Source organism: Pseudophryne corroboree, chromosome 1 (assembly GCF_028390025.1).
Source record: "Pseudophryne corroboree isolate aPseCor3 chromosome 1, aPseCor3.hap2, whole genome shotgun sequence".
NCBI classification, from domain to species: Eukaryota; Metazoa; Chordata; class Amphibia; order Anura; family Myobatrachidae; genus Pseudophryne; species Pseudophryne corroboree.
This window is the reverse complement of record NC_086444.1, coordinates 755,336,844-755,352,533: the sequence shown is the minus strand read 5'-3', so window position 1 is coordinate 755,352,533 and position 15,690 is coordinate 755,336,844. Positions and strand designations below refer to the sequence as shown.

The following is a 15,690-nucleotide window of genomic DNA, read 5'->3' as shown; positions in this document are numbered from 1 at the left end:
GAAGGTCTCCTTCAAGAGATGTGTAAAATGTTTTTGCTATATAAGTACATTTTGTTAATAATAATCTGTATGTTTCCTAGTGATGAGCGGATTCGGTTTTACTCGGTTCTCAAAACCGAATCTTATTGGCTATCCAAAACACGTGACATCAGTGAGCCAATAAGATTCGGTTTTGAGAACCGAGTAAAACCGAATCCGCTCATCACTAAATTGTTTCCACAACAAGTCATCTTTTCTTTTTATGATCCATAAATACATAATTCAAAGCCATTTTTGTGTTCTGTATGTTCACTAAAACTTTGTTCCTTTTTCTGTTTCACAAAATGTAGTTTTGTCCACCTGAAGACACTGAAGTTATTGAACATCAGGACTTTATTTTTCAATCCACGCACTGTGTAGTCAAGGAATGTCAACAGCTATATTAGTTACATTTGTAAGGCATGGAGGGTCCGGGGTGAGGAGAGGAGCGCTGCTGATATCCCGGGTCCTGCAAGATCACACTCGTAGAGCTTCAACCTGCCAGTGCTCCACCATCAATCGCAGGTCTTTTTCATCCCGTTTTGACCCTGATGGAAGTGGGAATCCGGCCACCTGGGACTCTTTTGGCATTTGGGACAATCGAATCGATGAGCCTATTCAGCTTCCGCCCAGTATTAAGTATGGCAAGCTTATTCCACACATCAACTTGTCTAAGGTTGGATGTGCCACTCAGCTAGGAAACAGGAAAGAAAATGAAGACAGGTTCAACTTTGCCAAACTCACTGATGAGGTTTTGTATTTTGCGGTCTATGATGGACACGGAGGGCCTGCAGCAGCTGATTTCTGTGACCGGTTCATGGCAAAGTACATCAAGTAAGTCAGCACTTCTTGTAAGCAACTTGCATGGGTTTGCTGGATGGTTCTTTCTTAACCTTTGGTACAATAGGAGGCAAGTTTGCAGGGAAGATACTGCCAGTTTTTGCATGTAGCATACAAGTACTGGTCAGCCATATGTTAAAACCTAATAGAGAATGGAGACAGAACAAGCCTCCTTCCAACTCTATTTCTATCGAGCCATTTTAAATTTGTAACCAATCCCTGCTACGCAACTCTGTGCCATTGTGCAGTATTGTATCTTCTAACCACATTTACTTCTAGCTGTAAATGTGGGCTGGGTATGGTTGACCGACGGTTGGGATACTGCCGGTCACCATACCAACGCCGGGATCCCGGTATTTAGATTACCGGTGGGGGGTAGGGGCAAGCGCAACTAAGCCTGTTGCAGGCTCGGTGGCTCACTGCGCTCGCCACAGGTTCTATTCCCACTCTATGGGTGTCGTGGACACCATGAGTGTGAATAGTCCCTGTCAATCGGCAAGACGACTCTCGGGCTTTCCACCAGGTGGGATTCCGACGTTGGAATAGTGACTGACAGTCTCCTGACTGCCAATCACATAACCGCATCCCGTAAATGTCCTCGTGTATTTGCTTTGCTTTCATGTTTTTGATTAGTTGCAATGAGTAATATAAAATTCGCACCCACAGGGCGTTGCTTACACAAGAAGAAGATATGGAGAAAGTGTTGACCAAAGCTTTTCTAGAAATTGATAAGGCATTTGCAAGACAAGCTCATCTATCTGTTGACGGTAGGTCCTGTATTTGATTTATCTATCTTCAGTGGGCACAGTATTTCCGTAAATAGTTTAGCACAAGGAGGGTTCTAGATTAATGGCAAGAAAGTAAAGTCTGTCTTACATTATTTAGTTTGCAGTAAGTTGTGTGTTTATCACAAGCATTGTTTAGTTTCGTAGACATGCAGTACTACAGAATGCATTAGATGATTTTAGGATTTGTTTATCTTATACAAAAGGTCTGTTGGTTTTATTTAATTGGAGACCTTCCAAGGTAAAACCAATTCTGGGACTAGCAAGGTTCGTGACCAGTTTACCTCTGTTTATACTCTTGTTAAACTGCATTGCATTAGTACAGACTGTCCCAGCAGTCTCCTCATTATCCAAAGTATTACACTAAGTTGGAAATGTATAATGAATCTGCTTTTAGGATAATTCTCCCATTGAAGAACTCATACAATATAAACATTATAGTTTAATAGAATCCCAGGTTGTAGCAGTTTCTACTCTTTGTTCACACATATTAAGTAAATGGATAAATAAAAATTGAGCATGGCATATTATTGTACATATTCCCACCGTTAAGATTACCATTTAACATGCAGTGTGACAGTACGGAATGCTTTTTAATGATCTAACCTTTGCATCGGATGCATTGTTACATGTATGCATAGGTGTCTAGCTTTACTTAAACTGACCACTGTGCAATCACAGTTTCTAGTAGATGGCTGGAAACCATAGGCAGTTCTATTTATGGTGGCAGAATTTCCATTTCCGTACAGCGTACAGGATAATGATGCTGGTAAACTGAGAGTTAATTATTATGCTTAGCCAATAAAATAAAAAGTTTTTGTTGCGAACTTTAATAGTAGCTATTTCTTGTATGTAAATATAAAACATTTTATTTCCTCATTTATCTTTTATACTACTAAGGGGTCTATTATCTTGGCTCTAAAATACACTAGGCAAAAGACTGTTCTCGATCGTAGTATTTGAATATTTTCTTTTTGCTTTTAATGACTGATTTTACTGAAAATCTGTGTCCGTCTTTACGTTGAGTTGGCTGCCTGAGTAAGGCGTCGCTTGTAAACTCACAAGAGAATGCAGGAGTACTCTGTCCTTGCAGGTGATTGGAGAGTATCGCCTTATTTTATTATTTGCCCCAAATAAATGACTGCAGCTAAATTGATGATTTGGCATTGTAACTTTCCAAAAATAGCGTGTTGTATAGTATGCTTGTTATCTACTCTTCATTTTACATCGTACAATAATTTGGATCATTCCTTTCTTTTTCTTACATGTAGGTACTTTATGACTATTTTCTAAAAGAGAGCAATATCTTAAAATCGCCTCTTACTGTTATTGTTACCTGTGTAACAATCTGTTCTACTTCCTGCATCTATTCATTTAATAGAAATCCTAGCTTTAAGTATATCTTCTGAAATCAATTCTCCATTGCGGTGTTTGGCAACAAGCAATGTGCTGCATATTGCATTCTGTATAGGGGTGTAGTATGGTATGCCGGTGGCTGGGATCCCGGCGGACAGCATACTGGCACCAGGATCCCGACCGCCGTCATCCCAACAGCTGGGCGAGCACAAATTAACCCCTTGCGGGCTCGCTGCGCTCACCACGCTATTTATTCTCCTTCCAGGGGGATCATGGACCCCCAAGAAGGACAATAATTGTCGGTGTGTCGGGATTCCGGCGCCTGTATACTGAGTGCTGGGATCCCAACAGCCGGCATACTGAATACCACCCCTGTGTAGTATACAGCCTGTCTCTTTAATTTCCATGTTATTTGTGTCACCTGATACTGGCTCTATTGATAGAAAAATGTCTATCACTCTGAATTATTCATCTGGCAAGTAAGAATGGTTACTAGAAAGAAAGAGCTGCTCTCCGTGCCTTTAGTCAGGCAGCGGGCTCATACGTGATGGGGACCAGATTTCAGCAGTCAGCTGCTCAATGTATTTTGGAGCCTCCACAACTAGGGACAAGTTAATAACCCTTGACATACTGTAGTCTTGTTTCTCATAGGTAATTTAAACCATGACAACTATTTTTACATTTTCATACCTGAAATGTTTAGCTTGCAGCACCAAGAGGGGGGAAGAAAAGCTGTACTCTCCCCCCCCATGACAGAGAAAGTAGATGTTATTTTTTCTTTTGTTTCTTTGGTGTAGTTAAGTTCCCGCAAATCTAAAAAGCGTTTAAAATAGCATTTGCCTAATTTTTGGCCACTTTCCTTCCTCCTGTGTACCGTATGCAGTTGTAGACAATGTGTGGCACTTCAGCTGCTCTGGAACTACACATCCCAGCTTTCCCTATTACAGTTTTGCTGTTAGGGAATGCTGGGAGCTATAGTTCCACAGGAGCACGAATGGCGGACGTTGCTTGCCCCTGCTATATACCTTGTGATAATTGCAAAATGCACTTTAAAACTACTCGTCTACATAAGCTCTGTCCTGTTTTATTTATTTATAACTAAATATTTAAATTTTTATGGTATTGTGTTACTTGCAACTTTTTTTTTTTAACATCTTGGTGTTGCAGGCTTGTTTTTTGTCTGATAAACCCCCTGGGTGAATTTCCTATTTGCCTCTGTGTGCGTGTTATTTGTGACAGACTGCACGTGGTGAGCAGCTCTAGACTTGGAGGCCCCGGACGTTATAATGCTGGGCTTCAGTGGAAAGGGAGATCTCCTAAATTTTGTCCCAGGTGAAGGAGTCCAGCGGTTCCTAGCCTGGACTACAGGAAGGTCCCAACATCCACTTTGTCACATTAGTTGAGATGAACATGAAGTAAAAAAAAAATGTCCAGTGAGTGTTAAGATATCTTGAAAGATCTCAGTTTTCTCTTTTTTTTTTTTTAGTTTGGTTATTTTTGTTTTGTTTTTAGTACTGTTGAAAGACAAAAAATTGCAAAGTATAATTTGTTTATAGCTACATATATATATATATATATATATATATATATAGATTCCTCTGCATCGCTTCAAATTAGGCACACTTGACACACTTTACCACTGTCTTTGGCAAACGCCTCCTAGATTTTGGAACCATGTCATGTAAGTGTATGTTTGTGTTTTTGTGTGTATATAAATATATATAATATATTAGAAATATGTTAATTGGTGGTATGCTGAACTTAAATGTGTTTGGAACACAAGTCATTGCAATTTATACTAATTCAAAATAATTTTGGTGGCTCGCTGGTCACTTAGTTACCCTGTGCTTTACATGTAACCTAAATAATCTAGGCAATTTCTCAAGCACAGCATCTCCCTGGAGATGGTCACATTGATGAACTATCACTGCCTAGGAAGTGTTCCAAAATCTAGGAATCCAGCATAACCATTGTTATCCTAGCCAGCTTTGTTTTATCTTTTGTTTGCAACTAATAGTTCATGGTTCACATTAAAGCAGGTTTATTTTACGATTGAACACAAATGTAACCTCTCCTAAAGCTTGGCTGTTTATAAGCACATGGAAGCTCCTCAATGGCAAATATTCATGTGAAAGCACTACTTATATTTGCTGCTTTCTTCTCCTGTGGCTAATGATTTAGTATTGGTATTTCAAGCCAGTTAGACCTGTTTTAGACTGGTTCCTTATGCCCTTGTAGCCTTCATTTAATGTAAAGGATGATGTAATATACTTGCTGATTACATCAAGGCCTTTAAGGGGTATTATGTAACTTGTTCAATTTACTTATCACTCTGTATAATGGGCGCTAGCAGTGCACTCTGTACAAGATCAGCCTCTTGATATTTACATACTAATAGTATATGGCGTTTGTTACCATTGTCGGACAATGACTGCATACGTGGCCGGGTATGGCCATTGTCTTACTGCAGCTATCATTTGTCCTATTTAGCACCTATTGGGTCCCTTTCTGCTTTAAATTACTATTGACATTCTTTTGTGCCCATACATGTGGCAATGTATAAGGTTAGGCTGGGCTTCAATGGGACATTTATACTTTGGCACACCTTGAGTGTAGAGGAACCCCAAGAGCAGCAAGTAAGGTGAGCTGGACAAACCATCTAGGCACACTGTTGCATAGATGAGGCTGTTGTGGGGTCACTATGCCTTTCAGGATCTCGCTGCTATTCCCTTTACCAGTGTCTAGGTGCCTTAATTCTAGAAGAGCAATTGTCTCTAGTCATCCTGGTAATTGCACCAACAATTCTCAGTAAATCAGGGGGAGCTGAAAATCAAGGCCTGCAGTGTGTTCCATTTGTTATGGTCAATTTTCTAAATCTATAAATGTATTTAAGCTTATTACCAGCTTCAGTATCTGTAATAATACCTGCTTTAAAACATGATCATAATGAAATTACACGTCAAGCTATTACATGTGATCATTAGCTGTCTGTGACTCATCCAGTGTACAACATGGCTCAGTACATGCAGCTGTACCCCAGAAGAATTGTCAGCTGTTTGGAGGGGAAATACTTTGTCATCAGTAATGTATTACTGTGGAGTAGTCTTTTCATTTCTAGATCGGTTTCTGGTTTTACAATATTGCCTGCATACAACTTTTTCCATATAAAATGAGGGCTGATGTCCCAAGCACACTTTACTGGTTACATTAAACACTTTTATTGTGTGATTTGCATTTAATAGCACCAAATAATATATACTAATTATTAAACTGTAAGTTCGACAAGCTGTGATCCTACTGCCTTAAAAGAATTAAAGAGCTACACTGCCAAGAAAAGCAGTTCACCCAGCGTTAAGCACCTTGTGACACCCACTAATGTGTGTGTTCTATTTAATACATCATTGGGTTTTTCACATTATATGTATGCAATGCGTCTATTGTTTATAAAGCATTAACATATTACATAGTACATTCCGGTGGTCATAATTTATTACAAGAACATGAAACCGCAAAGATGGCCCTGCACAAACGAATCTAAAGGGGCGTACACACAAGAAGATTTTTCCTCAATTAGGATAAAGATCTCCCTTGAAATGTCCCCAGCAGCGGAATGAATGATAGAGAGCATACACAGTGAACGATATAGTGAGATATCGTTCAGTGACGTCACCCCTCCTACCCCTCAAAGATATAGCCTAAATTGCACTGGATATTCAGTTGATAAAGACAAACGATACCCTCGGGAGCGCGCATCGTTATCATTGTAGTGCATACACACTGGATGATATGCACGTCTTTATCTTTATCCTGCATATCGTCCACTTCTATCTTCTAGTGTGTATGCTCCTTCATGCTTAATGACATTATGCATTATCCATCCATCCATTGTAGATGCTGCAGAGCTTTCTGTAGTAAACTTTACTATTGTTGCTTTCATGGATTATATCTGCAAACCTTATTCACTGGTGATTTCTATTTAAAGCCATTTACATTTTAATTTTAGCAGTCCTGTAAGTTGCTATAAAGCAGTCGGATAAACTTCTCAACAACATTTAGTATGCGTTGTACTGTAGTGTTTAGAGAGCTGGCTTTGTAGCATTGTTTGTAGCAGTAATGTTGGTGCAGTACTACAATGCATGACTTAGACCGGGTTTGTGTTTATTGGGCGTGTACTGAGCCGTGTTACTGCTATCCAGTTACATTCTGCATGCTGCTGCTTATTCCATTTCTACTGACACACAAAGAGAGGTAACCAAAAATAATGAATTATTGTAGCATTGCTTTTCTTTCTCACGCTTTTATTCTGTTATTAATATTTTGCTCTCTCCTTATGGCATTTTAGCAACTCTTTTGAACTCTGGGACCACTGCAACAGTAGCTTTGTTGCGTGATGGCATTGAGCTAGTGGTGGCTAGTGCTGGTGACAGCCGGGCATTGTTGTGCCGAAAAGGAAAGCCTCTGAAGCTCACAGTTGATCATACACCTGAACGCAAAGAGGAAAGGCAAAGGTACGCTTATTTATTTTGGTATGGGGTTAGGTATAAAATAGGGATATGGATATTCACTTAGCCATATTGGAATATCATGTACTGTGCGGCAGGGCACATTTTTGTATATTAAGGTATTTAAAACTTGCTAATTAATGCATGCACCTCTGTGGGGCACTTGCAAAAATAAACAAGATTTTACTTCCCTGACAACTCTCAAGTTTCAGACTGAACTGAATCTGCCCCCCAGGTATATGATACTACAGCTGGCATTTAGTCTGGGGACAGGTGGCATTAAGTCTTGTTAGGTGCAAGTTGCAGAATGCGAGTTGCCGTTTTCTCTGCAAATGATCATTTTGCAATCAAATTAGTAACTAGCAAAAAGGCAGTGTATACTCACTATTTGTCGTTCGCACCTCACGGAGTGTGAAAGATCGTAGGGAAAATCCTTATTTTTAGGTCACTATGTCGGTACACTCTGCAAAACCCCTAATTAGTCAGTTAGAAGTTTCCAATTAGCTTAATTAGTCCAATAACTACGTGTCTCTTCTTGGGGTTAATAAACATGGCCTCAAATTACCCCAAAATGAACTTTTTATATTTTGCTGCTTTATGCACCCCAAAATTTTAATCACAGTATTTATTTTTATATTTTTTCATTTTTCAGTCACCTCAGAGCACAACAAAAGCATCTCCCTCCCCCCCCCCCACGCTTTTTTTTTTTTTTTTTTTTTTTACTTGAAAGTAAATGAAGTTTGCTTTGTATAATTTAAAAAAAATGCACAAATCGGCCATTATACACTGTTTAAAAAAATCTCCAGTACTTATGACCACTAATATCAAAATGGTCCGTTTTTTTTTTTTTGGGGGTGGGGGGGTCCAGTAAGGTCACCGCACTTTTGCATGCACTTCTCTCACATCACATGTGGCTATTCACAAACCCCCGCTGAGAGTACCGTGAATAGGCATTTTTAATTGCATTGGTGAATTCTTGGGAGTGTGCATTCGTGCGAGTTTCATGAAACAATTCTCAGCTCACACCTAATTGGATTGACCCTTAAGAGTGAATAGACAAAGGTCATGGGCACTTACAAACACCTCGGTTTTCATTAATACATATGTTAAGCATGTGCATTCCCTTGTTCTAGGCACAGTTGCTAAAAAATTATTGGGGCATCGCCTGGAGATTTCAGGACATGGTGCCTCCTGCTGGGCAAACTATAAAGTAGTTCAACAGTCACTTGCATTTATCCCAGGGCCGGACTGGCCATCTGGCACTTCTGGCAAATGCCAGAAGGGCCGATGGCCACTTGGGCCGGTCCAGCGGTCACTGAGACACGCTGCCGCTCAGTCCGGCGGCAGCATGTCTCAGCTGTCAGGAGAGGAGAGCAGAGCTCCCGCAGCGCGGCTCTGTCTGGTGCTGCGGCGGCTTCGTTCAAACCAGCCGCCGGTTCATGAGCCAATCAGAGCTCGCGGACCGGCAGCCAATCAGAAGCCGCCGGTCCGCGAGCTCTGATTGGCTCACGAACCGGCGGCTGGTTTGAACGAAGCCGCCGCAGCACCAGACACAGCCGCGCTGGCGGGCGCTCTGCTCTCCTGATTCACCCCCGTCCCTCACAGCCCGGAGGAGCAGCAGCAGCAGCAGCAGTGCAGCAGCGGTAAGTAGCTGCAGCACTGGCTGCTGTGGGGACAATTGTATATCTGGCACTGTGGGGGCAATTGGCTGGCACTGTGGGGCATTTGTATACCTGGCACTGTGGGGGCAATTGTTTACCTGGCACTGTGGGGGCATTTGTATACCTGGCACTGTGAGGGCAATTGTATACCTGGCACTGTGGGGGCAATTGTATACCTGGCACTGTGGGGGCATTTGTATACCTGGCACTGTGGGGGCAATTGTATACCTGGCACTGTGGGGGCAATTGTTTACCTGGCACTGTGGGGGCAATTGTTTACCTGGCACTGTGGGGGCAATTGTATACCTGGCACTGTGGGGGCAATTGTTTACCTGGCACTGTGGGGGCATTTGTATACCTGACACTGTGGGGGCATTTGTATACCTGGCACTGTGGGGGCAATTGTGGATCTGGCACTGCACTATTGGGGGCATATAATGTAAATTTCGGCTCATACTGTGTGCTATAATGTGAATTTTGGCTCATACTGTGTGGTATAATGTGAAAGAGGCACCAGTACTAGATAGTATAAGGGGTCCTACTATTGTGGTGCATAATGCGTATAAGGGGTGTATGGTGTGATAAACTACACTGAAGGACACGCCCCTTTTGAGTGGTCACGCCCCCTTTTCCGGAGCGCGCGCTTATTTACAAACTTCACATTTACATACCCCCACTTAAAAATTTCCACTTCAACCACAGGTTGTGTGTATTTTAATAGAAAATTATGTACGCTTGTATGTTGTTAGAATATTAATTATATTTGTAAGAGCATAGACTAATAAGTGGGAGGAGTCAGGAATAGTAAGGGGAGGAGTCACAAAGGTGGGCCTGTGTGCTTCAAAAATGCCAGGGCCTATTTTTAGTCCCAGTCCGGCCCTGATTTATCCTAAGATGGGAGTTTACTGTTTTTGTTCAGCAAGATCAACATGTCCTCAGGGATGTATGATCTCAAATATAAATAACTTTATCAGCAGTGTAGGTTACACTCTTGGAGACTTCCTAGCTAGATCTTAGAGCTGTTCTCTCTCATTCAGTCAGATCATTAAGATTCCATTGTCTGCAGACTTGTGGCGGGTACACACTAGATGATATTGTGAACAATGTGTCCAATTCCGACTGATCTGTACGACACATTCAGTGTGTAAGCACTGTGTCGCTGGCGATGCGCGTTCCCATGTGTTACCGATGTCCTCTGATGGGTGACACTGCCAGCAAGGCCCCCTCCTGCCGTCGCTCTGTCACTGTCAGCATCGGCAAATGTGCACCCCGATGTCATGCTGGGTACACATCATCTAATGCATGGGTCTTTAACCTGCGGCTCTCCAGCTGCTGTGAAACTACATATCCCAGCATGTCCTGCCTCAGTTTTATCATAGCTTACTAGCAAAACTGTGTCAGGGCATGCTGGGATGTGTAGTTTCACAGTAGCTGGAGGGCCACATGTTGAAGACCCATGGTCTAATGTGTACCTGGCTTTAGTGTTGCATCATTCTTAAGGAAACGTTAATTCAGGTGTTGCTATTCCTGTCCCCGCGTGCAGTATGAGGCAGTGCACGGTACACCTGTCCCCGCGTGAGGCAGTGCACGGTACACCTGTCCCCGCGTGAGGCAGTGCACGGTACACCTGTCCCCGCGTGCAGCGTGAGGCAGTGCACATTTTTTATATGTAACATACACAAGTGGCAGTGTACTGATAAATGCATTCTCTTATTGCTCATTGCAGTTACTTGTATTGCTGTTGTCTGTTCTCAGGATCAGGGAAAGTGGCGGCTTTGTTGCGTGGAACAGTTTGGGGCAGCCCCATGTGAATGGCAGGCTTGCAATGACTAGAAGCATAGGAGACTTGGATCTGAAATCATTTGGAGTGATAGCAGAGCCTGAAACTAAGCGAGTTACGGTGAGACTTATTTTTATTTATGATACTGCCAATGTTCAACTTTAACATCTACTTAACCTTTGCATTTAATGATTAGTTTTGTGATGATGGTTACATTACTGGATAAATAGACAGCGCATTCCTGGGTGATGTGGCCAGCCCAGTGAGTGGAGTCTTCCCTCTGCGAGGTATTTAGGAACAGTCATTGGTGTTTGTTTGTCAAGGAGCAGCCTATAGATTCATCAAAGTCTTGTATCACACATGCATGTGTATACTATTTAACTATAGTATTGTAAGCTTGCGAGCAGGGCCTTCCTACCTCTGACTGTTTGTTATTACCCAGTTTTGTTATATCATTGTTATTGCCAATTGTAAAGCGCAACGGAATTTGCTGCACTATATAAGAAACTGTAAAAAAAATAATAATATATATTACAGTAGTAGTTACATAAATAAAAAATAACACCTGTTTGAGTTTATAACAACTTTTTGTATCTTTGGTAATCCTTTTATCTTTTGTTTGTAGCTACATCATGCTGATGACGGCTTCTTGGTATTAACTACTGATGGCATTAACTTCATAGTAAACAGCCAGGAAATCTGTGACATCATTAACCAGTGCCATGACCCAGGTGATGCTGCGCAAGTGCTCACTGAACAGGTAAGAGCTGCGTACCTTGATTTGGTACTTTAGCTCAGTAATCCAGTTCTATGTGCCCAGACATAAGAGGAATTCTGTAACTGTATCATTGGGTGGCTGAGACATAGTGCTATAGAGGGCAATAGATAGTCTGTTCTGAAAGTCATTTAATAAACTAAATGCACAGATTACGTGGTTTCTATTTGTTTACTGCATTCTATAAACTCCGTCTATAAAATGTTATTATACAATTTGTGTTGCCCAAAATTAACTTTATTAATCTTCAGACATTAAATAGAAAGGAGAAAAGTAGCACAATACTAAACACTAAAAAGAAGTATGGTAATAAGGTGGTGCTCCTTGGCCTTTACTATTATACCTATTTCTGCTGCGGGGTACACTGGGCTCCACAAGGATGGACAATGGGGTGTAGAGTAGGATCTTGATCCGAGGCACCAACAGGCTCAAAGCTTTGACTGTTCCCAGAATGCACAGCGCCGCCTCCTCTATAACCCCGCCTCCCTGCACAGGAGCTCAGTTTTGTAGTTGGTGCTGCAGTAAGCAGGCACTTAACAGAGGGGCTGCTCCAGGCAGCCCTAAGAAGAGCTTTTTTATGAAGAAAAAGTGAAGACTTCAAGGGCAGCAGCGGTGGTAAATGTCAGAAGACATTCACTGCTGCAGCTCCAGCTCTCCCCAGCGGCGCTGTACACTCCCGAGCCCTGGTTGCCGGGTAACTACAGCAGGAGGCTCCGGTTTTGTTCACGTCAGGCACACACGACGGGGGCTCTCCGGGATCGCGTGGCCGCGCTTTGGGAGGTGGTGAGTGGGTCCCGCTTGCGGGACCCGGTCTTTATCGCGATCCGGCGCGGTCAGTGGGAGGCGGGACGCGCGCGGTGGACACTGTGGCAGTACAGGCGATCCCACTAGATCACCAGGGCATGGGCGCAGGTCAGGTTTTCTCTCTAAACCAGTTTAATAAGAGCCCACAGTACCCGGTGGTTTTGCCAGCAGGGGGATAAGGCTAAGACCTGAAGCCCCTCCCCAAGCCCCAGGGCGCCATTTCCCGCAAATGTTCCCGCCCTGGAGCTGCATATCTGTCTCTCCCTCACTCTCTGTCAGTGTCTGGGCGCCATTATCCCTCAGCTTCACTGTTCCTGGGACTGCTTGGGCAAATACTCCTGTGTAAAGTCGCCTGGTTGTCAGTGCTGTGACTTTACATGACACTTAAATATTCTACCTGCCTTTTTAGACAGTGCTAGTTAAGAAAGAGTGCATTTAGTCAGGGTTTTCTAGTACAATTACCCTGTGATATACATCTAGTTCTTACTGTGTAGTGTTATATCTATTGACTATATAGCTATATATATAGTCACAGAAAGGTCCCTTCAGCCAATCAGGAAGCGCCACTTCGTGGCACTCTCCTGATTGGCTTTGTGCGTCTGAGCTGGCAGACAGCGCATCGCACAGCTCCCTCCATTAGTTACAATGGTGGGAACTTTGCAGTCAGCGGTGAGGTCACCCGCGGTCAGCGGCTGACCGCGGGTAACCCCACCGCTGACCGCAAAGTTCCCACCATTGAAACTAATTTGAGGGAGCTGTGCGATGCGCGTCTGACAGCTCCGACGCGCATACAGCCAATCAGGAGAGTGCCACGACGTGGCGCTTCCTAATTGGCTGAAGGGACCTTTCTGTGACAGGAGTCACGGGGGGTCTCTGCATTCGGGGAAAGGGGTCCCATGTGTAAACATGGGACCCCTTTCAGTCCATCTGGTTCGGGTTAATGCGTTTTTTGTTTTTTTTTGCCAAGTACGTGGATTACAATAAAAGAACCGGACACTGGATCAGGTGAGTATAATTTTATTTTCAGGTACCCCGGATGTCGGCATTGGAGACGAGCCCAGAGTCGGCGTGTCAACATAGGTAAGTATGTATGTGTCGGCATGTGTAAAATAAAGTTGTATTTTCACGGTGTCTGTGTCCTGTTTTTATTTGGGTTTTTTTTTTTTGCAGTAGAACTACAGGTACCAGCGGGCCCGTTCCCCCCCCCCCCCCCCGCATGCTGGTACTTGTGGTTCTCCAAGTACTGGCTTGCGGGGGAGGCTTGCTGGGACTTGTAGTTCTTTTGCAAAAAACAATATTCTTCAATTTTCAACAAGGCTATCAGCCCCCCATCCGCAGCCCTTGGATGGGGGGGGACAGCCTCGGGCTTCACCCCTGGCCCTTGGGTGGCTAGGGGGGGGGACCCCTTGATTGAAGGGGTCCCCACTCCTCCAGGGTACCCCGGCCAGGGGTGAGTAGTTGGGTATTTAATGCCACGGCCGCAGGGCGCTGTATAAAAGTGACCCCCGGCTGTGGCATTATCTGTCCAGCTAGTGGAGCCCGGTGCTGGTCCAAAAAATATGGGGACCCCTACTCTTTTTGTCCCCCGTATTTTTTGAACCAGGACCAGGCGCAGAGCCCGGTGCTGGTTGTTTAAATACGGGGGATCCCCTGTCATTTTTTTCCCCGTATTTTGGCAACCCGGACCGGCTCAAAGAGCCCGAGGCTGGTTATGCTTAGGAGGGGGGACCCCACGCAATTTTTTTTCGGGTTTTTTCCCGGTTTTTTTTAACATTTTTAAAAATCTAATCAAAATCCGTCAAATCGGACGTTTTTCGACAGTGGGACTGTCAAATTCGTTTTTTATTGAATATGTCGAATTCCGGCACCCACCTGCCGGAATTCGACGGTCAAATTGTGTCGAATTTAAAAACGGGCGAAAAAGTGCCGCAATTCGCCTGGAATTGCATATACCCCATAATCTGTACTCTGTTTATACTGTAAGCATGGGGGGGCCATTTTAACCATGCTTCCTGTTGTGATTCCAGAATTCCTGTACTACATCTCTACTCCACTGAAGGCGCAGGGGTGTTAGGGGGAATTTGGGATCAGTTTGCACATAGACTGGCGTGCACTGCACTTGGCCAGATATATATATATATAGAGAGAGAGAGACACCTTAGTACTATTTTACTGAGTCGTGCAAGTTGTCTGTCGTTGTATTTTGTGTTGTCTGTCTGCATAATGAGTAAGGCACCAGCAAAAACAAAAAAGCAGTTTCACTGCCGTGTCTTTAAGAGTGTGTTACCGGATGGATCTACCACATGTACAGTATGTTTTGTGGATTCAGCTACGAATACAAGTTCGGCTCCGGTTTCAAAGCCGGTTTCATCCCCGGACCCTCCATGGACTATGCTAGCAGATGTCCTGGCTGGATTGCAATCAGAATTGGCCGCCGCTCGACAAGAGCGGGAAGCGGCAAGATCTGAGTCGAGGGTGAGACCGCTAGAACTACCGGAGGGGTCTCAGCCTTACCAAAAGTCCAAGTCCACTTTGGGTAGAAGGGATAAATTTAATTTGTCTTATGATTTACCAGTTTCTGATATGTTGCATTCTGACGATTCTATGCCAGACCTCTTTGCGCAAGATGACGGTGAGGAGGGCGAAGTAGACCAGCAGTCAGATAGTGATGATTTTGACAGCCCGGGCATTGATAATCTCATCAGAGCGGTGCGTCAGTCTCTGAAGTTTACAGAAACTGAGGAGCCTCTGACAAATGATGAGGTCGTCTTTACTAAACGACAGAGAACTCCAATGTGTTTTCCTGTTTCGGAATCTCTTAATAAGATGTTACTAGAAACACGAAAGAATCCGGATAAACGGTTTTCTATACCTTGCAGATTTAAGTCTAGTTACCCATTTCCAGAATCTGTGACAGCTACATGGGAGAATCCGCCATTGGTGGATTCGTCTGTGTCTAAACTTACAAAGAAATTAACCATACCAGTACCAACTGCTACTACGCTTAAAGACCCTTCGGACCGTAAAATAGAAGCTATGCTAAGGTCCATGTATATAGCAGCAGGCGTGTTGCTTAGACCTGGGTTGGTTGGCATTTGGGTAACTAAGGCGCTAATGGTATGGATATCAGAACTCAAGTCTGCCCTACGTGACGATCACCTTATACTTC

General features: G+C 43.5%; 1 protein-coding gene across 2 annotated transcripts in view; it reads left to right on the top strand.

Moving 5' to 3' along the window:
• The window catches only part of PPM1K (protein phosphatase, Mg2+/Mn2+ dependent 1K), a 72,750-nt gene that overhangs the window by 44,771 nt on the left and 12,289 nt on the right, over positions 1-15,690 (top strand). For both annotated transcript variants that reach the window (XM_063917069.1, XM_063917061.1), the window contains exons 2-6: positions 330-852; positions 1,525-1,625; positions 7,342-7,507; positions 10,918-11,062; positions 11,568-11,702. In XM_063917069.1, coding sequence (XP_063773139.1) covers positions 407-852; positions 1,525-1,625; positions 7,342-7,507; positions 10,918-11,062; positions 11,568-11,702 — 993 coding nt within the window. In that variant the 5' untranslated portion in view covers positions 330-406. The remainder of the gene's footprint in view (positions 1-329; positions 853-1,524; positions 1,626-7,341; positions 7,508-10,917; positions 11,063-11,567; positions 11,703-15,690) is intronic.